At 43.0% G+C, this 22,045-nt stretch overlaps 2 protein-coding genes across 4 annotated transcripts in view; one reads left to right on the top strand and one right to left on the bottom strand.

Moving 5' to 3' along the window:
* Positions 1-788: 788 nt before the first annotated feature.
* Positions 789-5,024, bottom strand: FANCF (FA complementation group F). Its single transcript, XM_073347818.1, has one exon. It carries the CDS (start codon positions 4,968-4,970, stop codon positions 3,942-3,944), a length of 1,029 nt encoding a protein of 342 aa, XP_073203919.1. The 5' UTR covers positions 4,971-5,024; the 3' UTR covers positions 789-3,941.
* The window catches only part of GAS2 (growth arrest specific 2), a 157,754-nt gene continuing 139,859 nt past the window's right edge, over positions 4,151-22,045 (top strand). The window contains exons 1-2 of one of the 3 annotated variants that reach the window (XM_073347820.1): positions 4,911-5,068; positions 10,739-10,866. The gene's annotated coding sequence lies outside the window, so the exon portion shown is untranslated. Of the gene's footprint in view, positions 4,219-4,910; positions 5,069-10,738; positions 10,867-22,045 lie in introns of those variants that run through there. The other 2 variants (XM_073347826.1, XM_073347823.1) reach the window with 2 other exon arrangements.

The following is a 22,045-nucleotide window of genomic DNA, read 5'->3' as shown; positions in this document are numbered from 1 at the left end:
TCCCATTTTATATGTGTATAACTGATTGTTCCTTCCTAAGTGGAGTACTTCGCATTTATCCTTATTGACATTTCATCCTATTTACTTCAGACCATTTCTCCAGTTTGTCTAGATCATTTTTAATCCTATCCTCCAAAGCACTTGCAACCCCTCCCAGCTTGGTATCACCCGCAAACTTTTTGGCCCAAGGGCCACATCTGGGTGGAGAAATTGCATGCAGGGCCATGAATGTAAGGCTGGGGCAGGAATTGGGGTGCGGGAGGGAGTGTAGGGTGTGGGTGGGGTGTGTGCAAGGGGGCTCAGGGCAAGGGGTTGAGGTGCAGCAGGGGGCTCAGGGCAGGGGGTTGAGGTGCAGGAGGTGTTTGGAGTGTGGGCTCCAGCCCCGCACCGCTTACTTGGAGCGGCTCTGGGGTGGCAGCGGTGCGCACTGGGGCCAGGGCAGGCTCCCTATTTGCCTTCCCTGGCCCCACGCTGCTCCTGAAAGTGGCTGGTACCACGTCCCTGTGGCCCCTGGGGGAGTGGGAGCAGAGGGCTCCGCACGCTGCCCTTGCCTGTGGGTACCTCCCCCTAAGTTCCCATTGGCTGCAGTTCTCCATTCCTGGCCAATAGGAGCTGCGGGGTGTGGTGCCTCCAGGCAAGGGAAGCTTGCAGAGCCCTCTGCCCCCTCCCCCCCCAGTGGCTGCAGGGACATGGTGCCAGCTGCTTTTGGGAGCGGTGCTGGGCCTGCGGCGCCACAGGGGTGGCAATCCCGCGGGCTGGATCCAAAGCCTTGACGGGCCAGATCTGGCTGGCAGCTCGCAGTTTGCCTACCCCTGCTCTATGCCATTATCTAAATCATTGAAGAAGATATTGAACAGAACCGGACTCAATGCTGCAAAGACCTGCAGGAGATACATTAAAGAGCCACTTGCGGCTCATGAGCCTCAGTCTGAGTATCACTGATCTACATGTTGCACATGCTGCACTATTGGTAGCAACGAATTATTCCCATCCAGGATATGGTTTGAAATTCCAAGATAATTCAGTAAGACTCTGGAAAAGGTAGCAGCTTCACTTACGAAGAGATAAAGTACAGAGTGGAGATTTCGTGCCATGGTATCCTTTCCCTGTATAACAGCAAGAAGCAGGTACCAACAAGGTATGAAAATACAGGATAAAACTTGATACAACAGGGTGAGAAAGCAGAAGTAGGAGCCTGATATACATATTTACTACTTCACTAGTATGAGATGAGTTTAAGGGGAGTGGAACTAGAAGAGAGAAATTACATTAGCTATAGTTTTCAGAGTAGCAGCTGTGTTAGTCTGTATCCGTAAAAAGAACAGGAGTACTTGTGGCACCTTAGAGACTAACAGATTTATTAGAGCATAGGCTTTTGTGGGCTACAGCCCACTTCATCAGATGCATAGAATGGAACATTAGTAAGAAGATATATATAGATATACACACACATACAGATAAGTTGGAAGTTGCCATACAAACTGTGAGAGGCTAATTAGTTAAGATGAGCTATTATCAGCAGGAGAAAAAAAAAAACATTTGTAGTGATAATCAAGATGGCCCATTTAGACAGTTGACAAGAAGGTGTGAGGATACTTAACTTAGGGAAATAGATTCAATATGTGTAATGACCTATAGTAGATCTCAAGTTAAAACACGAACAGAAAATATTTGCTAATTATAATTCCCATTGCAAACAGTTTGGGTTTTCATCATACTGTCTGATAAGTAGGATTGTTAAATGATCAAATATGAGGTTAAGGAATAAGATTTCCACAGCAACAGAATATTTGCAAACATTTTGTAGAACAGCAAAGGAATGCTAGGATTCCTGTAATTTACCAAAAGTCTCAATGGCATTTTATTTGAATAATTTATTGTGTATTTTATTTGTGCTTTGAAATTTATGTGTATTCTGCAAAATGTCGGTAAGGCAACAAAAGAAACAGGCTTAGATGTTCAGTTTTGATTAAACAAACAAACAACCAGCAACACACCTCTGTAATAACCTCATTAAGTGGGTGATATGCAGGGGCCTGAATGTTCTGGCAGCAGACATTCCTTGCTTTAATGGGCCACATTGGGTTGAAGATGAACTCAGTGTAACTAGAGGACTCAAGCTTCACTGAGAAGGAGCTTCTGCTCTAAATCATCTACTATCACTATAATAAGGAAGGGTCTTTTAATTAAGGAGTTTATAGTATAGTTTCCTATTTTCATAGGTTTATAATTTGCCCATACAAATTTGCTCTCAGATTAGACTAGACTTGCTGATTTAGAACAATTTTAAGAATTCTGGCATATTCCATTTACATAGTGCTTTTAAACAATCTGAAGCAATCAAATATCTTAATGAAGGTGTCATTTTGCTGATGCACTCTTAACAGTTGCTCACAATGGGCCAGATTATGATTCCCCCCTTTATGGTCCACTGATGAGCAGTCACTCACCAAAGTAGTAACATTTAACAGATCAATTAACAGATGTAGAGGGGTCATGATTTGGCCCTGTATCATCGTCATACAGCATTTCAATTGTTTTGCAAAACAGATTTACTGTTTATTTTTATGTGCAGTTAGCATCAAAGCTCAGAAGTATATTGAGGCTGTAGGTCAAAAACCTTCCACGTTCATACCTGTAACGTCCCACGTCTTGCTTTGTGTAATAAAATGTTTTATTTTAAAAAGTGAGCAGTTTACTGTGAAAAGTTGAGGTTAACTGCAGGAGCCAGTTGCTTTTGTGTTAGGATAACGCCCATTTTATAGTTCATGGTCAGTTTCCACATCTAGCCTTCATTTAGCAAATCCTGACCAGTAATTATTTTCCCACATAGAGATTGTGATCAAAGTCACAATTTAATAAAGACAATTAAGACAAGCAGGTTCTTCAGTAATCATCTAGGAGGGAAAGAAGAAGTCTGTTGCCCAACCCATTTGCAAAAAGGTATTTCTACTGGTATTTCCAGTTTGATGGAAAAAAACTCAACAAAAAGCTAAGCTACTGAGTATCCATTCACAGTGACAAACAAAGGATAGAAAAATGAAGTTTCCACTGCAATATAGTAACAAACATGCCACAGGGTGATTGATAAAAGATCAAATCAGCGGGCTTTATGTATGCTTTCTGGACTCTTTCCCATTGGGCATGAAATCTCCTCTGACCTCTGCACCCCTCCCCACATTGTACCTAGCATATTCCAAAGCATGAAGGGGGGAAAAAAAAAAACACCACTGGAAGACAAGATGATAGCAAAGAATACATTTAACTGGGAATTATGAGCATCCTAAAAAGGTGAGAAAAAGTCATTTTCCCCCTTTTTGTACTCTGCAGCTACTAGAAACAAATGTCAACAGACTGTACCCACAGCAATGAACAGTTCAACTTCTAACTTTTCAGCACAAAGTTAAACTAGTTTCCTCTGCACACTTTACTTTTGTAGCAATAGTGCTAATAGGGGATGGAAGCATATCCTGTTAGTGATCTACAGAATTAAGGGTGCCCTTAAACCAAATAGCCCAACCATAAGTATTGGGGAATATCAGAGCTGGCAAAGACATAAGAGGAAAGAAGATTCCTAGTCAACTTGTTCTCAGTGTAAGAGAAAGTTAACTGGGAACAACTTGACTAGATGTAAGGGGCCTGATTCTGAGCTCATTTACACAGATTTTATATGGGTAACTCCTGTGGGGGGAAATCAGTCCAGGTTTACACCAGGATGTGCAAGAGCAGAACCAGGTCCCTTAGGTACTCTTTGCTAACTTACTTAAATATTATGGCATGCAATCTGATCACAAAGTTGCCTTTTCACTCCAAACAAGGTATAATCCAGTTGGCTTTGGTGTTAGTTACCGAGAAAATAAAGTTACTCCGTTTTTTTGGATTTCAGGCCATTGAATTTCCTATGAAACCTATTTAATGTCCCAGTCCTCTCCTCCCCCGGGCTAACTCTCTAGAGTCCAGTCCTTTCTTTCGAGGGGTGCCTCTATCTCCAGCAACAGGTCAGTCCAGACACTCAGGCCGCAGACTTCGAAGTCTCCATCCTGGGTCTTCAGGTTTTTCAGAGAAGCCAGGGCAGCCTCTCGGAGCGGGGCAGGTCCCCTCATGAAGCAGCTGAAGCGCTCGCGCAGCTCTTCCCAGGAGAGTTCGTCCTCACCGGGGCAGCGGCCGCTAGCCCACTGGCCACGCAGGGGATCGTAGCGCAGGCGGCTGCCCCAGCTGGTAAGGAGATGCAAGTAAGGGGTGCCCAGCTGGGGGTATCGGGCAGAAAGGGCAACCAGGAGGGAGCCCGGCAGGAGGCGGCAGAAGTCGGAGAGCCGGCCTGGGTCCCCGAGCAGCCAGGAGAGCACCGCCGCAGCCGGCCTGGCCCCCTCTCTGCCAGCGTCGTCCCCGGCCTGCTCCAGCAGCAGCGCCGCAAGCACCCGGTAGACCCTAGGACCGGGCAGCTGCTCCAGGACACTTGCCGGGCCCTGCTCCTCCTCGTCTTCCTGCAGCCGGGACAGCAGCAGCTGGGCTTCGGTCCGCAGCTGCGGCTCCAGCTCCCCAGGGCGCGTCGGGGCGGAGCTGGGAGGCGGCAGCAGCTGGACGGCGGCCCTGCGCCGGGCCAGGAGGCCGAGGCTGCAGGGCCCCGGGGTAGCCTGGCCGCTGGGCGGCAGCAGCAAGCTCCGCAGGAGGCGGTGGCAGGCGGCGGGCGGCAGCGCACGGTTGCCCAGCAGCGCTAGGCCCAGCAGCTCCGGGCAGCGCCCCAGGTGTCCGAAGCCTAGCGGCGGCCCCGGCTGCCCTCGGCGGAGCCGCTGCCCCAGGGCGGCCCGGAGCCGGGGCTGGGCGCGGAAGCGGCCGTGCAGGTGCTGGAAGTAGCGGCCCCACTGCAGGGCTCTGTCCAGGGTTGGCGGGTCCCAGTCCCGGACCTGTTCCGAGCGGGACACGGCCAGGAGCCCAGGCAGCTGCTCCACCTGCCACAACAGCGTCTCCATGGCGACGGCTCGCCCGGGCCCCCGGCGCTTCCCGCCGCAAGTTTGAGCCGCGGCTCTACCTTCCGCCCGTGAGATAGCCCAATGGGAACCCGCTTGAGGTGAGCTCTGCAATCCCATTGGCTGATAGTGATGTCAGTCCCCTGCCAATTGACTTCCGCTTCCGCTAGATCGCGGGGGAAGGCCTCGGGAGTCAGGGAGTGTTGCTTGAGCCGGCTGGGTCAAAGCCAGGCAGAGCGGCGAGAGTGGTGCAGGCCGGGGTGACTGTTTCGGCCTATAGTGCCTGTGTGCAGCGCTGCTCGGAGCGCCCATCTCGCTAGCCAGCCTGCAGTCACACCCCCGCTTGCAGTACAGACCTGCCCTTCTCAGGCATCTTCCAACAGCCCTGCTATAAAGTGACCTGTAGTTAGAGGGACAGCTCCCTTTAACCACAGTGCAACTGCTGTGACTGCAACACCAACATAAAATATGACCACACCGTTGAAGTACAATATAAAATAATCCCCACAATTACACCAGGGGTCTAACACTAACTTTGACATATATAGATTTTACTCCGCAGCGTTTGAACCCACAGTCTTCACATCCACAGCTACACAGAGATTCCAGCTCTAGTGGTTAGCTCTGTAGCATTTGTTTAAGTCCCTATTTGCTATAATCTTGTGATTAAGTGTGGCTCAGCTTTCATTTTAAAAAAGTGTCTAGCTCTTACAGTTGTAGAGAAAAATGTTGAAAATGTCATCAGAACCACTAATGACTCAAAAAACAATAAGTAATAATACCCAAATTGTTTTTAAATTATGATGAGGTTTACACAATCATGATTTTGGGCAGGCTGATTCATGATTGAGGGTTATCAATACTAATCAGAGACCTCTCCTTTTCACCTATAGGAATAAATAGAGAAATGGCACTCACACTCATGTTGCTACCCACTATGTCTCTCCAGGGTTGGGCTGGACCACAATACACACATTGCAAGTGGGTTCCACGACTGTGATACTGCAGTGGAATGCCAGGCATCAGGTTGGTTTCTATTCCTGGTTCTGGTACCAGGTTATGGTCTAGCGGTTACAATCAGCATATCCAAATGTAGCAGTTCTCCTATTTGAGTTATCTGTGGGGACAGAGCCCTCACCCTTAGTAAAAAGCATAAGCCTGTACTACTTGAGCTGAAGAGCCAGATGTATTAGCATGCAAGCAGCAGCTGTCATAAATGTCTATATAGGTAGTTCTCAAACTTTTGTAGTGGTGACCCCTTTCACATAGCAATCCTCTGAGTGTGACACCCCCTTATAAATTAAAAACACTTTTTAGTATATTTAACACCATTATAAATGCTGGACGCAAAGTGGGATTTGAGGTGGAGGCTGACAGCTCACAACCCCCCCATGTAATAACCTCATGACCCCTTGAGGGGTCCCAACCCCCAGTTTGAGAACTCTTGGTCTATATGTTGTCTAGCCAGTAGAGGATGATCCAGAGTCACTCTATTAGTATGGGTTACAGTAGCACTTAATTTGGCATGTTACTTCTGAAAGACTGGCAAAGTGGATGAGAGTTGGCTGGAAATTTATCACATGCTCATGAAACCACCTACAGCAGGGGTCAAAATTGTGAGAGTTCACAGCACCGTTTGTCCAATTCCAAGCCCTACTCATCCACATGGCATATGCTTACTTCCATGTCTCCTGGTGCTAGGACCAGCTCCCACTGTTATTTGCATAATTTATCTTTAGTAATTCTTCTTTAGGTCAAGTGGCAGAGGCCTATGCTTTTGCATTAGAGTCATCAATTTTATCTTTATTGCTGCTATGAAGCTCCAAATGATAGCATAGAGCACTAGTGTAGAACTTCTCAGCTTGAGGGCCGCATATATCACTGAAGGAAGGTCAATGCTCTGTGGCAAGTTTTCTGCCTTGTTCTCTTCCCTTTATATCACCTGAGTGGTACAAAGGGAGCAGAAAGCACCTGGAAGTTCCCAGCAGGCCTACAGATAGCATAGCAAGCTCTGACTCCTCCTGGAAGCTGCAGCACAAACGGATATGTTGGGAGGAGAAAGGGGAAGCAGCTGGAGTGTACTGCATTTTGATTGTCCCTAGACAGTGTTTGGTCCCTAAGAGACTGTTTACAGTGGTGCAAATTAGAACATTTCCACAAGCTGCTCTAACACGGACTGAAGCAGAGAATTGGGGAACCCTAGATGGTTGTTGGTTCTCAGTTTCCTCCTGTTTTTCCCCTTTCCTAGGCTACCTTAAATAGTTCTGTACAAAAGAGGAGCCATCCTTTCCTGAGTACTGCTCTAGACTCACTCAGAGCCAGTGAAGCTCCTGTCCTCACTAGGCCCCCCACTGCCAGAGCTATTCTCTCCTCCCTCCCCTGACGTAAAGAACAGAGGGCAGATGCTCATCATCACTGCCAACTCAGAACTAATCTTGGAACTGATGAGGAAGATAGTTGGGTTTTAGTGCCCCTAACCTCTTCCCCCTCCTAATGTGCTGACTTAAAAAATAAATAAAGAAGGTTCTTATTTGTGTGTTTAACAGTGAAGGTATTTACCCCCTGGAACAACCTATGAAAGGATGGAGTGGATTGCCCATCAGTAGGCATCTTTAAAATCAAGACTGAGGTCTTTCTAAAAGATTTGGACCCAATGGGGGTATTCCTGGGTGAAGTTTTATGGCCTGTGTTAGCCAAAGGATCAGGCTAGGTAGTTGGAATGAGTCCTTCAATCCTAAAAAAAACCAAAACACAAAACCACATCCACAACACACCCTCTGAAAGCACTGGAGTTTAAAAGTCTTAGAATAGACTTTCAGTTCAGAATTAACTGCAGATTTTCTCCTGAGGGCCACAGGTCCCTAGATTTCTACAATACTATTGTAATGAATTTGTTGCTGAGTGGACTCACTGTTGGCATATGCCCTTCTGGCTGGGCATGGCCTAGCAGACTCTCCTCAGCAAGCACCCTGCCAACAGCTGCTCTAGCTCTCTAAGGGTCTACCTCAGGGGTGGCCAACCTGAGCCTGCGAAGGAGCCAGAATTTACCAATGTACATTGCCAAAGAGCCACAGTAATACGTCAGCAGCCCTGCATCCCCAGTGCCTCCCACCCACCGGCAGCCCTGCCAATCAACGCCTTCCCCTCACCTCTTGATCAGCTATTTTGTGGTGTGCAGGAGGGAGGAGCGAGGCCACAGCAGGCTCAGGGGAAGGGGCAGGAAGGGGAGGAGTAGGGGTCAGGCCTGTGGCAGAACCAGGGGTTGATCAGTGAGCACCCCCTGGCCTATTGGAAAGTTGGTGCCTGTAGCTCCAGTCCCGGAACCAGTGTCTGCACAAGGAACCGCATATTAACTTCTGAAGAGCTGTATGTGGCTCTAGAGACACAGGTTGGCCACCCCGGTCTACCTCCTCTCATGACTCACCCTCCAGCCAGCTCACATTTAGTCTTACTCCTTCTAAGGTAAGCTAAGGATCCACTAAACTAAACTCAGACATAACTGTTTGCTCTGACCCAGGCTCTGCAGCATTGTTCTCTCACTGTTCAGCTGAGCAAGACCTCCTAGAACTTTCTCCCTGGAGGAGAAGCTTTGCACTCAGTATTCCTTCTCCCTCTTCTCATAGTGTTTCCACATCATCTTTCCAGTGATCCAGAAGGGGAATATAGGCATGTTCACCCTCTCCTGTCCATCTGGGGTACCATTCAGGGACTTTGTGGATAAGCGGCTAAGATCTGCTCCTTCAGAGGCCTCACTATCTCCCTCAACTTCTTCCTACCTTGGCCTTCCTTTAGGCAGTCTTGTTCTCCCTCCCTAGGGCTTTTTTCTATTCTCTAGGATTCAAAGAAGGATTACTCCCTACAGGCCTTTTTATATCTGGGCTTCTTCCCTTTATGTTCACCACCCAGATCATCCCTCAGCTGGACTCATCTTCAGTTGGGCCTAGCTCACCCTTCAGGTGCAACCAGGTACACTAATTGTTCCCTCTCTCCAATTAACTATTTCATTACATATGTGCGGTACACACCCACCACAATTGATATTAATGTTAATAATAGTTTGTTTACATATCATCTTTTATTCCAAAAGATTGAAAAGCATATTATACTTCATTCACTGCTGAAATGCAGTCATTTCGCAGGTAGAATGTGTCAACCATTCAACAGCACACAGCGACAAATGCAACACAACAGTTTAAGATATGAAGTGGGGAATACTGCATTCAGGTGAAACTACAGATGGAAGTTTTGGTAGTCAGAAAACAGTTAGTATTAACACAGTCTCTCTTGCAATAGGTGTTATGGTCTCTAAAGTGAGCAATTTCACTAAGTTTTAGGTCCATGTATATTTTAATGAAGGATTTATTTTGGAGGTTTGTCTGCACCACAGCAGAAATAAATGAGAAAGTTCCCTTCAGGAATTTCTCATAGGAAATCTTTGAGGGTTTCTGATTTTAGTCTTATTGGATGAAATGTACATGTTTATATAACATAAATGTGCCTATAAATTTCACTTGAAAGAAATCAAATAATCACATTTGCAGCACCAGGAACCTAACAAAAACAGGCTGTGAACATATGACTGCATTGGACAAAGCCCTAAGAAATCTAGAACATTCCTGCATGTAAAGGGAAATGGATGGGATTTCTAACAGGCCTCTATAGAGCTGATTGAAAAATGGAATTTCCAGCCTATGCAAAATTCTGGTATTTTAACATTTGATTTTGTCCCAAACTGGGATCAAAAGTCAAAATATTGACATTTTTAATTGAAATGAAACATTTTGACATTCCTGAAATGAAATGTTTTGTTTCAGTTTGTTGATCCAAAACTAAACTTTTTTTCCTGTTGGGTTTTTTGTGTCCTGTTTTTTAACTCTGTGTCTGCCTGAGGTGTCATGGTGTTTCATGAGATTCCAGTTACTAATTCCACCACAGGAAAGACTCCCATGATGCAACATGGTAGATCAAACCCAAGGAGAGACTGTGGTGCATTATGGGAGATGCAGTCTGTTTGGATTTCACTAATATCAGGTGAGCACCAAGAAGAGCCCCCAAAATAATCAGTAGATGTTTAGCCGCTCCACATGCTCTCCTCTGATGTTGTAAATTGAACTTGAAATCTGAATTATCAAAGCTAAGATAATTGTACTCCAAGAGATACCTGAACTTCTCTTGTAGAAGCACAGGCTTCTTAGGCAAAGTTAGATGAAATGACAGTACTAGTACATTGCCATGTTAATTTCATGAGAGGATGCTGACCATCAAGGCAACAAAGAGGTGTCTTAGCTTGTTAGTTAGTATCCATGTATGGGCATTAATTTACAACAGGCCAGTTTGATAAAATTTGTTTTTACATCATGGAAAATCTATGGGGTTTGGGGCTCATGTTGGTTTTCTAATAAAAATGGGTGAAAGGTGCCCCCAAGCCAGCTCTTTTTCCTGGTTGTCATATCTCCTCAGAACCTCTAAAAGAACCTCACAGCACAAACCCTAAAGCCGCTAAAACTTTCTTGCACACCTGCTGTGGTAAGCACCTGTAACCTGAACCTCCTCCCAACTTCCAAACCCTTCTTTTGCACTAGTAGCAAGTACAGCTGACTTGCCCCATCTCTCTAACCAAAACTCCAGCACTTTTCCTGACTATGAACTCTGAATCTCAACATGCCAACCTCCACCTCACACAAGTCCCTCCCAACCTGAACTGTTGATCCCAGATGCCAAATTCTCCCCCCAGGTTTGTAATAAGCTATTGTTATTTATTTTTGTTGCAGAAGCACCTAGACGCCCCCTCCCTTATGCTAGGCACTGTACATATACACAGAATGAAAAGACAGAACCTGATCCAAAGAGCTTGCAATCCAAGACTGAAGATAACAAATACAACAGATAAGAGCACAAGGTAACACTGAGACAAGTTATGATTTGTGTAATAAGCAGTGAGCCCAGCATGACAGCTACCTAACCATAAATTCTCTTTTCCACACTCTCCACTCAGAAAACTACCTTAATCTCCCATACCCTGGTGCTAATATTATAAAAGGCATCCAGGTTTATCATTTTAGTGCCTGGCTGCCCTAGCAGTATCTTTTGAGGCCTTCCAGTATAAGTCTGAAGGCCACTGATCAGCCTGATATATTGGCGTGATTCAATAATCAAATGCAGTGCAGCAGATGAAGAATTTTCTTTGGGTTAAGAAGAGCATAAGCTGTTTCTTGTCAAACTGGCTATCTTTTCCATGTATACATATTTTTTCCTGGAGGACTTTTAGAGTTGGAAGCCTCCTTTCTATGGTTTGGCAGCTTCACTATTTGTCAGCATTCTGGATATGGTTACATTTCATGTTGTGTAAAACCTATAGGCTCAATACTTTGTTTAGGGAGAACAGGGAGCCACAAGGATATCCAAAAGAAAATCATCCGGATATAGTACATGAGCTCTCTCTCTCTCTCTTTTTTTGGAGGGGAAAAGCGTGGTAGTAGCATTTCTTAAGCATTCCAAAGAACTTATTATCTCAATGCCCAGCCGTAAAAATACCTTTCACTATAATACCCTTATCCCCACTCCCTAGATTTACAACAAAGGGTCAGATTCTCAGGTGGTGTAAATCAGCATAATTTCATTGATTTAATTGGAGCTATGTCTGTTTGCACCACTTGGGAATATGGTTTCAAATCTGTTTTCTTTAAAGAAAAAAGCAGTATCATCTGGTTTAATATAACATCTGTTTGTGATACTGTGACTCATTAGTTGTATCTACAAGTTTCTTTATGGATGTGTGTGTCTATAAGCTGTTTTTCCTGTTTGTTTTCTTTCACGTGGATGTTATGTATATATTAGATCTGATGTATTTGCCCATTTTTGGCGCCTAATTAAAAAGAGAGAGAGAGAGGTGTCAGATCCAGGCACGTTTTGGGTGCTCCACTGCATGTCTATGTGTACATTTGATGTAAATGCCTGCCCATAAGTGGGTTGTTTTAGTTCTTATGTAAATGTTCATGCAAAAGCAGGCAGGATGGAGAATAGGCAAGACAGACATCCAGGCTTTTTATTTTTTTAAATAAAGATCCTTAATGTATTTTTGAAGTCAGATTTTAAACAGGAACAATCATCTGTGAGAGTGTTCAGCAGCCATAGTGTTAAACAGTATTCAAGAGAAAAGTTTCTCCTCTATAGTGGCTTTTGATAGATAGGATGTAGGGCCCTCCAGAGAGTAGTTGAATGAGAAGATGCTGTTGATTAAAGAACCAGAGGAGAAACAAGCCAACCAAACCCAGTTTTCAGTGACCCATACCAGCATGGTTTCACAACTCCTATATTTTGCTTGAGTTACTGTTAATGCTTTGTCTGAACCTGAAATTCAAGCAAAAGATTCATATGAAACCTTGTGAAACTCATGAATTTCATCCCTTTTGTTATGAAGCCAATAAAACTCCTCAGGCGAGACTGGTCAGTTTGCAGCAAAACTGATCAAATGTGCCAGAGATCTATAATCTGTTGTTCAATTCTGTTTCCTCTCAGTAGTCACATTTACTGTAAAGTGGGCATAATTTTTCCTCTAAAAATAAAAAAGGAGGTATACTCTATATGCCCACATACGTAGCACTACAAAATGGGAAAGGGTTGCTGCAAAAGATTTGCATTTCCAAACACAAGCTATCTGGGGGAGACAGTGTCATGTTACCTGTTACTGTTTGCTCAAAAGTTCTAAAAACTTCTGGCCACTTGGCAAATTACTAAGTTGCCAATAGTGTGTGGTCATCCTTCCGGGTGATAAGTGGACAGTTATTTATGGACCTTGCACATGTCTCAGCCAATTAGATTTTGGCTATGAAGAGATTAAAACATCCCTCTGCCAGACATCAAACATGAATTGTTTACTATTGTATTAAAGACAGACAAAATCAAAAGTCAGATTGGAACATCCTTGATATTTAGAGATATCTGGTTCTATGATCTAACTTTCTGGTAGCCCCCTCTCTGAATAGTGGGCCAAACTAAAACTCTCATCTTTTGAGAAGTTTAGCTTAGTATCCAAGCTTTGTTGCTTGGGCTCATCTGTAATTCTGATGTTATCAGTCATGTCTGTAATATCACATTTGTGGCATAGAGCTCAATTCATCCATGCTGGAGATGCAGTCAGTGCATCTGAGGGGTTGTGGGTAAAGGTGGCTTTACACCACCTCTTTTGTTCTACTGAGCCTGGGGATGGTCAGCTTAGCTCCTGTTGCAACTTACAGATGCCTCAGGCCTAAGTAATGCCAGCTTGTAACAACTCCTGAAGAACAGTTACACCAGACAGAGATAGCTGGAGTACAGTATGCAGTGGCCATGCATGCCTCTAGCAAGCCTCCTGTTCCAGGTGATGGTTCCCTCATGCCAGGAAAATCCTCAGTTGCTCATTTAGGGCAGTATTGCAACAAGGTCTGGCATATGGTGTGTGTGAGAAAACTCCAGATAACTTTTACAGCATTTTAGGCCACATTTATTCCAGGTGCCCAAATTGAGACACGTTAAAGAGACCCTGGTTTTCAGAGGGTAAATGATCAGCACTTTCTGAAAACAAATGTCCCAATAAGGTATTTCAAGTTGGATACCAAATTGAGCCATGCAAAATCACTAGTCACTCTTGAAAATCTTGATTTTAAATGGTGGGGCTGTTGTATGTAAATGTAGTCAAGTGTGCCAGCATCTCACAGCTTTACTTTTGAACAATGAATTGTTCTGAGTGGTCTTAAAGTGAAATTGTACAGTTAAGAAAAACACCAATAAAAGTTTTCTCCAACTGGTAAGTTTTCATGTGTTTCAGTGACAAATGAAACTTTATCATTCACAAGGGTATAGGAAAGTTTTAAAAAGACATTTTTCATGTTGGAGCCCATTATATTTTTAATGTGTATAAAATTCAATGCAGGATAACTGGGCATAAATCTATTTCTATATCTGTCTGGATTCTAATAACACAAGCCATGCAAGTATCAATCTCGTGGTTGCCCTGATATCTCAGAACTTCTCATTGTCTGGATGGGCTAATAGCTGAGTTACCTATTCAGTATATATCCATGTGCACTATGTATACACACACACTGGATTGAGATTTATTTTTTGTGCAATAAGTTTCTCAGTGTCTGTTGTTTCCATTTTCATGTCTCCAAAGCTTTTATGTGAATTCTTCCAGCACGTTTCTCATTATTCTCTCAACCTTTCCTCTGCTAGATGGCTGGGGTTTCCAGACATATAACCTGAAATGTCCTGGGAGAATTTACATAAAAACAATAAAGCCAAGGAAATGGAAACCACAGGATATATACTTTTTTCAATCTTTGCTAAGAAGATCATTGGTTCATATTTACAAAGGAATTCAATTTTCCATTGTGAAGCCAATGTGGGGGGAAAGGGATGGCAGAAATCATTAGGGCTGGCATTTGTCTCATTACTTAAGTGAGTATTCTGATGGTGAGGGTTGTATGCTAATCTCATTAATGATTAAAGAGTTTCACATGCATTATTTGCAGCACATTAAGAAGAATGTACTGTGAAAAATCATATGAATGGTTGGCTCAGGCAATATTAATACATAGACCAACCCTACTTTCCAAACTATCCCCCCCACCTATTTAAGGAAAGTTTATGGGTGGGTTTTTGTTTTGGTCATTTGCTAAATATAGTGGAGTGGTGTTTTTCTACTCTCTAAATTTAACATCTTCTGAAGTCAAATAGATTTAAAACTGATACAATTGTGCAGGGAATAAGTAATGTGATATAGAGACTCTAGGTTTCCAGTTTGAGTTGAGAACAGATTGGTAATAACCAAAAGTTGTTATTGTCCTATTGTTGTGTCTTCATGTTTACAAAATTACTCTGGTGGACTTTGATACTTAAGGGACAGGTGTTCACATCACAGAAACCACCACCGTACTGGCACTTCTCAGATTGTGGAAGTTTTGTTTCTCTTTTTGCGTATATTACTTGGTTTGATTTTTGTTGATAAGGATTCTCTCTCTGGCTGAAAGACCTGACTGTCTCTGGGGGCGTTTTGTTTCTACTCAGGCTTACAGGCCCTTTCCATTTAGAGTTTTTACAAAGTTTTGGTTTGGGGAGGGGTTTAGAAGATAGATTCAGGCCCTATCAGAAAACTCTAATGCTCAAATTACATGGTGTGGGTTATTTCTAGACAATTTTTTCTGCTAATATGCAAGATGGGGTGTCTTCTTTCTCACCTGTTTGTTTCATTGGCTATTGAGGCACTCTCTCAGGTAATTTGAATTAACCAAGCTACTATGGGTATGTCTGCACTGAAGTTGGGAGTGAGCCTCCCAGCCAGGATAGACAGACTTGTACTAGCAGGGCTTGAGCTAGCATGCTAATAATAGCCATGTAGACGTTGCAGCTTCAGCTGCACCTTTGGCCTTCAGGCCTAAAGGGTCAGGTGCACATGAGAGCATTAGCTGCAGCCCAAGTCGCAATGTTCACACTGCTGTTTTTAGAGTGTTAGCTCGAGCCCTGCTAATATGAGTTTGCTTACCTGGCCTGGAGGCTTGCTCCCATCTGCAGTGAAGACATATCCTGAGGTATTATCCATTAGGATGTCTGTCAGAAAGTAATATACGTGGATAATATGCTTTTTGTTTTGGTTTAATCAGTATATTGCATACACTCCATAGTTTGGATCCTGCTCCTGTTTGATGATTTCTTGGGTTACAAAATTAAGTATCATAAACCAGAATTATTGCCCATAAACCTGCCTCCGGTATGCATTTGAATTTGACCCCAAAGAGGTTCCTGGAATCTTTGAATCATAGAATATCAGGGTTGGAAGGACCTCAGGAGGTCATCTAGTCCAACCCCCTGCTCAAAGCAGGACCTAATCCCCAACTAAATCATCCCAGCCAGGGCTTTGTCAAGCCTGACCTTAAAAAGCTCTAAGGAAAGAGATTCCACCACCTCCCTAGGTAACGCATTCCAGTGTTTCACCACCCTCCTAGTGAAAAAGATTTTCCTAATATCCAACCTAAACCTCCGCCACTGCAACTACGTAGTTGTCAAGAACTCTTTGAGAGTATCCAGCCTATTCTATCTGAGCTACATGAAAATCACTCCCTGCATTCTTCAAGGCCTAATTAATTGTTCTGAGCTCCTGGTTTGCTAATAGGAAGAGTAAAACTTACCAAAGTTGAAATCCTGCCCAGACTTTATTTTTTTTCAACATGTTTCAAACCTGTATTTTCCCTGAGCTACACAGGATGAGCCTGATTTTCCTCTTGCTTGCTCCATTTTTACTCTGGCATAAATCCATTGGCTTCAATTAAATGGCCCCTGATTTACAGCACCATAATTAAAGGAGGAGCAGGCCCAGGGCATTCTCAAGGTTTATCTAGAGCATTAAAAATGCTAGGTATTATAATTATTATCATCCCTCAGTGTTACATCATGGGAATTTTTTAAAACAACAAAACTAATAGTTTCACAACATATATGATCTTTAAGCATAAAAAGGGGAAAGCTACTGTCTAAAATCTATCGCCAATAAATCCTGACCATGAACCAACTCAGTAGGTTTGTGGAGTCAGTTTTGTTAAATCCTTCACAGAATTCCTGCATTTTAGATGTTCAGATGCACTTGTTCTCCTTTGAGCTTCCTTAAAATTCTCACAGTACCTAAGAGCACTGTCTTCTGCAGGTCACTTATCCTGAGGTCTTGCACTCCTAATGTGTTCTTGAGCTGCTCATTCAGACCCGTAGGGATCACTTCAAGTGCTCCCGTAATCACTGGTATCATATTTATTCTAGTTTTCCATAACCATTCCACTTTGTGAAAGAGTTTTTCATACCTTGCTATCTTCTCTCTTGATTTTTATTTTCTTGTTCTTGTTCTTATTTCTTATTATTTATTTTTTTAAGAAAGGCTCAGGTATAGTGGATCACCCTGCTCAATTTATTATTTTATCATTGGCCAGTAAGACTTAGCTTTATAGCCAGAATGGTAAGGCAAGAAATGTGAATCACCAGGCATGCCCAGCCAGACCATTACATATTTCGCTATATACATTTTGTTTCTTCTCTTCAGTTAGGAACAACATTACAAGTTAACCCATAATTTCACACACAATCTTTGGCACAGAGTTCAAAATGTCCTTCATAAGTGTTTATTTCTTCCCTTAGAGCTTGTCTACACTCCCAATCTGCAGGGGCACTGCTGCACCGGTGCACGGTAGCACTTAGTGAAGACATTACCTATGCTGACAGAAGAGCTGCTCCTGTTGGCGTAGGTACTCCACCTCCCCAGCAGTAGCAATGTTGAGAGGAGAAGCCCTCCAATCGGCATAGCAGTGTGTGTACTGGGACTGGGGGTTAAGTCGGTATAACTACCTCGATTAGTTATACTGACGTAAGTTTGTTGTATAGACCAGGGCTTACTCACACTTACATTATCTCAGACTTTCCTTCTTCTTTATGAAGCACTGGGCTATTATACACAGAAGGCCTCAAATTCTGCTGCCTTTCAGGTCCTGCCTTGTGTCCAAAGATCCTCAAATTCCCTGGTAGCATAGAAATGTACTATACAAGGAGCATTTGAAGACTGGTTACTTATTTTTGTAATGACAGCACTATTAGTACTCATCTAGCTTATACAGATATCTGGTCTGAATATCAATAAAGAGCAAATCCACTTGGGTCCCAGTGATTTTCACCTATTCACTGTATGAAATTATGCACAGGGTTTTTATTCAAACTGGTAGGGTAATTATTAATTTGATTATTTTTATAAACTCATTGTCATGGTGTTTTGTCCCAGGACAAATAAAAAATGTGCAACATACTAAATTAAAGGGTTGCCCTGTCTTATTTTCAAGAATGCCTACAATATTTACAAAGGGTAAAGCTCTGGCTTACTGTCTATGGCTTTCTCTTCTCATTGTTGTTTTTGCGCGTCTGGTTTTAAGGTTGGTCTGAAATTTGAGCTTTTCATAGTCTCTCACTGTGCTTCAGCAACATGTGTCATTAATGAAGTGAATTGGGTAACTAGTCTCACCACTGTTTGTAATTCAGCCTATGACAAGCCCCAGGAAAGCAAGAAAGGCTCAGCCTGCTCTAATTAGGAAAACATGCCTAAGGCACAGTCTGTAGTATAAACAGAGACAGGACAAATCACTTACTAGAAGAAAACCAAAAGTGAGCATTTGGCAAAGATGTTGTGCATTCATACCAAACAAGAAACCTGCTGAACAAAACAATCCCCACACATGGACATCAGAATGACTCACTGTCACAAGAATAAAGAACCATTGCCAGTGAGGGGGAATATGAAGAGGCACTAGAAAGAAAGATCCTATAGGGTGCTGAAATATATTTAATCAGAGTAATGATTTCTAAGATTAAAAAATAAAATCTGAATCAACAGTACCAAAAGTATATTATTATGCTTAGTATGACTATAATAACAATAATTAATAATGGGATGGCTTTAATTAGCAGCTACATATACATTTATCTAGGGCAGTGGTTTTCAACCTGTGGTCTATGGAACCCTGAGTGTCCGCAGACTATATCTAAGGGGTCAGTGAAAGGTTGTCATTATCATAGAACAGTGGTTTTCAACCTGTGGTCCGCAGACTCCTGGGGGCCCACAGTCTATGTCTAAGATTTCCAAAGGGGTCTGCACCTCCATTCGAAAATTTTTCAGGGTCCACAAATGAAAAAAGGTTGAAAACCACTGGTCTAGGGTGCCACATTTCAGGGAATAGTGCAATAAATCTAGGGGAGTTCCACCAAAGGAAGCCATTTTAAAGAAGGGATTGTGGAGTGTGGCAAATTCCTCATGGTAAGGGGGATGCTGGAAGAAAGTAAAAGAGATAAATTAAAATAGGTACTATTTAGTAATTCTATCTGAGAATCGCAAAGTATTTCATAAATACTACTTTAGTAAGCCTCAAACATGCCTGTGAAGTGACTACAACATGCATTTTATACATTGGGATGCTGAGGCAAGTGGAAGATCAATTAAAATTACTTTCCCAAGATCACACATGAGTTTTCTGTTTAGTTAAGACAGCAAGTGGCTGTCAGAACCAGGATTATTCCCAGGTTTCCTGACTTTCCTGCTCTAACCACAGCATACTATCCTATATATCAGGGATCGGCAACCTTTGGCACGCAGCCTGCCAGGGTAAGCACCCTGGTGGGCCGGTTTGTTTACCTGCCACATCCACAGGTTCGGCCGATCACAGCTCCCACTGGCCGCAGTTCGCTGCTCCAGGCCAATGGGGGCTCCGGGAAGCAGTGTGGGCCGAGGGATGTGCTGGCCACCGCTTCCCACTTATGTAAATGGAAGAAGACTATAATTAATAATAATGCATTACATAATGATTTTCATTCCTAAATGTCAAACTGCTTTACAAAAGAGGGTTAGTATGACTATGCGGATACGGCAACTGAAACAAGGGTGAAATGACTTGCTCAAAGTCACACAACAGATCAGTGGCCAGCTGGGAACAGAACCTAAGTCTCCCAGCTCCTAAGGAATGGGAGTCATTTATGTTCATTAAATGAGGTGGAGAACCACCTGTTTCATGTGACAATGTAACAAGGTACACACAGAGTGATGTTCTGTCCATTCAGAATGTTTTGAGTGATGCCTCTTTAATAGAAGAATGGAAAGGGTTGTTAGAACCAGAGCCTTCTCTGAGGTTTAGGAATGACTCTTTGAGCTGAACAGTTGGAGAAAGAAGAAGATGGGTGGGAGGGGGAGACACTGATGGCAGCAGTTTGTCTTTGAGGAGAAGACTGGGAATAGCTAGAGAAAAAATGAACAGAAATCAGTGTAAAGTGCACCTGGAGAGCAGCATAAAGGTGATTGGAGTATGGTGAAGAAAAGAAAAAGGGTAGATCAAAAGCAACAGAAAGAAAGCAAGAACAAAGAAAATAGTAGAGAAAGAAAGAGAAACAGACCTACCTGAAAAGATAAATGTACTCCTAATTCTCCTCAGACTGCATTAAGGGACATATTCTGCCTCTGCCTCCATGTCCATAGAAGCCTGGCAGTGAAATACCGTAATTCTGCTGTGCAAAGGGGGCACGGAAGTAGGGGAACTATACATACATACTGGGTGTGCACTACTGCGGATAGTGTGGAACTCTCTTCCAGGAATCCCCGCGTGGCAGTGTGAAAAGATCAAGGTTCCACAACCAGTTTGCAGCTTAGAGGGAAGACGCGCCCCCATCCCTTCCACATATGCCCTACACATCCATATGAGATCCTTGGTGTCTGCTCGGCTTAGCATTTGCCCCGAAAGGTATAAGAAGGGTTTGAATTGCTGACTGGCCTGTTTAAATAAATATACTTGTTTATTTTTACCACACTGAGTAAAGTCTTATAAATATAGTAATGTCTCTGATAAGTGTAAACCAGCTCACGAGGTGTCAATAGCAATATGGAGGTGCTTAGGTTGTGAGGGTGCACGGATGAATCCACAGCTAACAGAATGGAGATTCGTAATCATCCATGCTTAGTTATGGCTCTTGCAGATTGGAGTAGTGGCCTATAATTTAGCTCAGAATGTTCGTGCTGATGAAAGAGTCACAAACTAGAGAAAATAATCTAAAAATTAAAGCTTAATGCAGCTTTCATTGATCTTAATGGAGGTTTTACCACTTATGTCATTAGAGGCAGGATTGGGTCCTACATTACTATATATATAGGGAAACTCAGCAAGAACAATTCCACATAAGAGCTCATAAACACATGAAATAGGTTACTGGGGAAGAAATTGGAGCAAAGAGTTATTAAAGAGTTTAAGAGAAACCTAGATTTGTGTCTGAAGAAAGAAGGAATTGAAAGGTAAAGTGACAAAGCAGGAAGGTGGAATTATGACCAATCAAAAGAGAGCAGGTGGTCAGGCAGAATGGGTTGTAAATCCATTACCTGTTCTTAGAAATTTGCACTCTTTATGAATAATTCATTGTTTTTCCATTATCCTTGTTCTGGAACAGTTGCTTACTTTTTAAAAAGCAGAGATCTACATGTGGATTATTTGTATAACATGACAGTGAAATGTACTCCATCGCACAGCATCGGTCAGTTAATTCCTATGGAAAACTAGCTCATCATTCCTTTCTAATCAGTCACAGTACAAAAAATGTCTTAGTTACAAATCATGTGATTAGCATTACAGGGAAAAAATGTTATTATTTTCAACCTAAAATATTTCATTGGCTCTGTGATGGAATTTAACATCAAGAATAGATCTTCTGTGTTTCACTGTGTTCATAACTTCAGTGTAGTTAACTAAGAAAGTCATGTTTAATGCATAATATTCTCAGACAGAAAGTACTTTCTTAAAAATCATTCGTCTATAGAAAGAAAAGGAGTACTTGTGGCACGTTAGAGACTAACCAATTAGTCTGAAGCTCACGAAAGCTTATGCTCAAATAAATTGGTTAGTCTCTAACGTGCCACAAGTACTCCTTTTCTTTTCGCAAATACAGACTAACACGGCAGTTACTCTGAAATTAGTCTATAGAGTCTATTTTGACTTCAGTCCATGTAAGTAACTCCCATAGTATCAATGCAATGCTTGAATATGAAAAGTGAGGAGGACTCAAAAGAATACTTGTAATAGGGCCATTTATGGGTAGAGGGATCCAGAAGACCCTGTTCCAGGGAATTGGATTGGACAAAGGCCCAGAAAATGGCCTGATAGCAATGAGAGGAAGCAGTCCCAGGAAATTAGGATTTGGATGGGGGAAAAAAATCCCAAGACACTGTTCCTTAAAGGGCTTGGGATGAGGAACCCTGTTGAGGGTGAAGCAGGGCTCTCCTCTCTTCCAGCTGATACAGAGGAGCTCTCTGAAGGAAAGCAGTATATAGACTGCCTCCTCCCTCAGAATGGAGGAGACACTGAAAGAGAAAGAAACTAGGGCCAAGTGTCAGCTAGAAAGGGCTAAGGTGATGGCTTTGGGTGGAGTAGAGTGAGGAGGTGGAAGAGCTCCGTGTTTGGCAGAAGAACCAGGGCTAAGTATGAACTTTTGTGTCATGGTTATGGATCTTATTTTGGGACTCTTTGAGGACTGTTTGAACCATT

Source organism: Lepidochelys kempii, chromosome 6 (assembly GCF_965140265.1).
Source record: "Lepidochelys kempii isolate rLepKem1 chromosome 6, rLepKem1.hap2, whole genome shotgun sequence".
NCBI lineage: Eukaryota > Metazoa > Chordata > Testudines > Cheloniidae > Lepidochelys > Lepidochelys kempii.
Note: the sequence above shows the minus strand (reverse complement) of the source record. Positions and strands in the feature narration are given on the sequence as shown.

Excerpts from the sequence above, each read along its gene's own strand:
- FANCF (XM_073347818.1), bottom strand. The coding sequence starts at position 4,970 with ATGGAGACGCTGTTGTGGCAGGTGGAGCAGCTGCCTGGGCTCCTGGCC.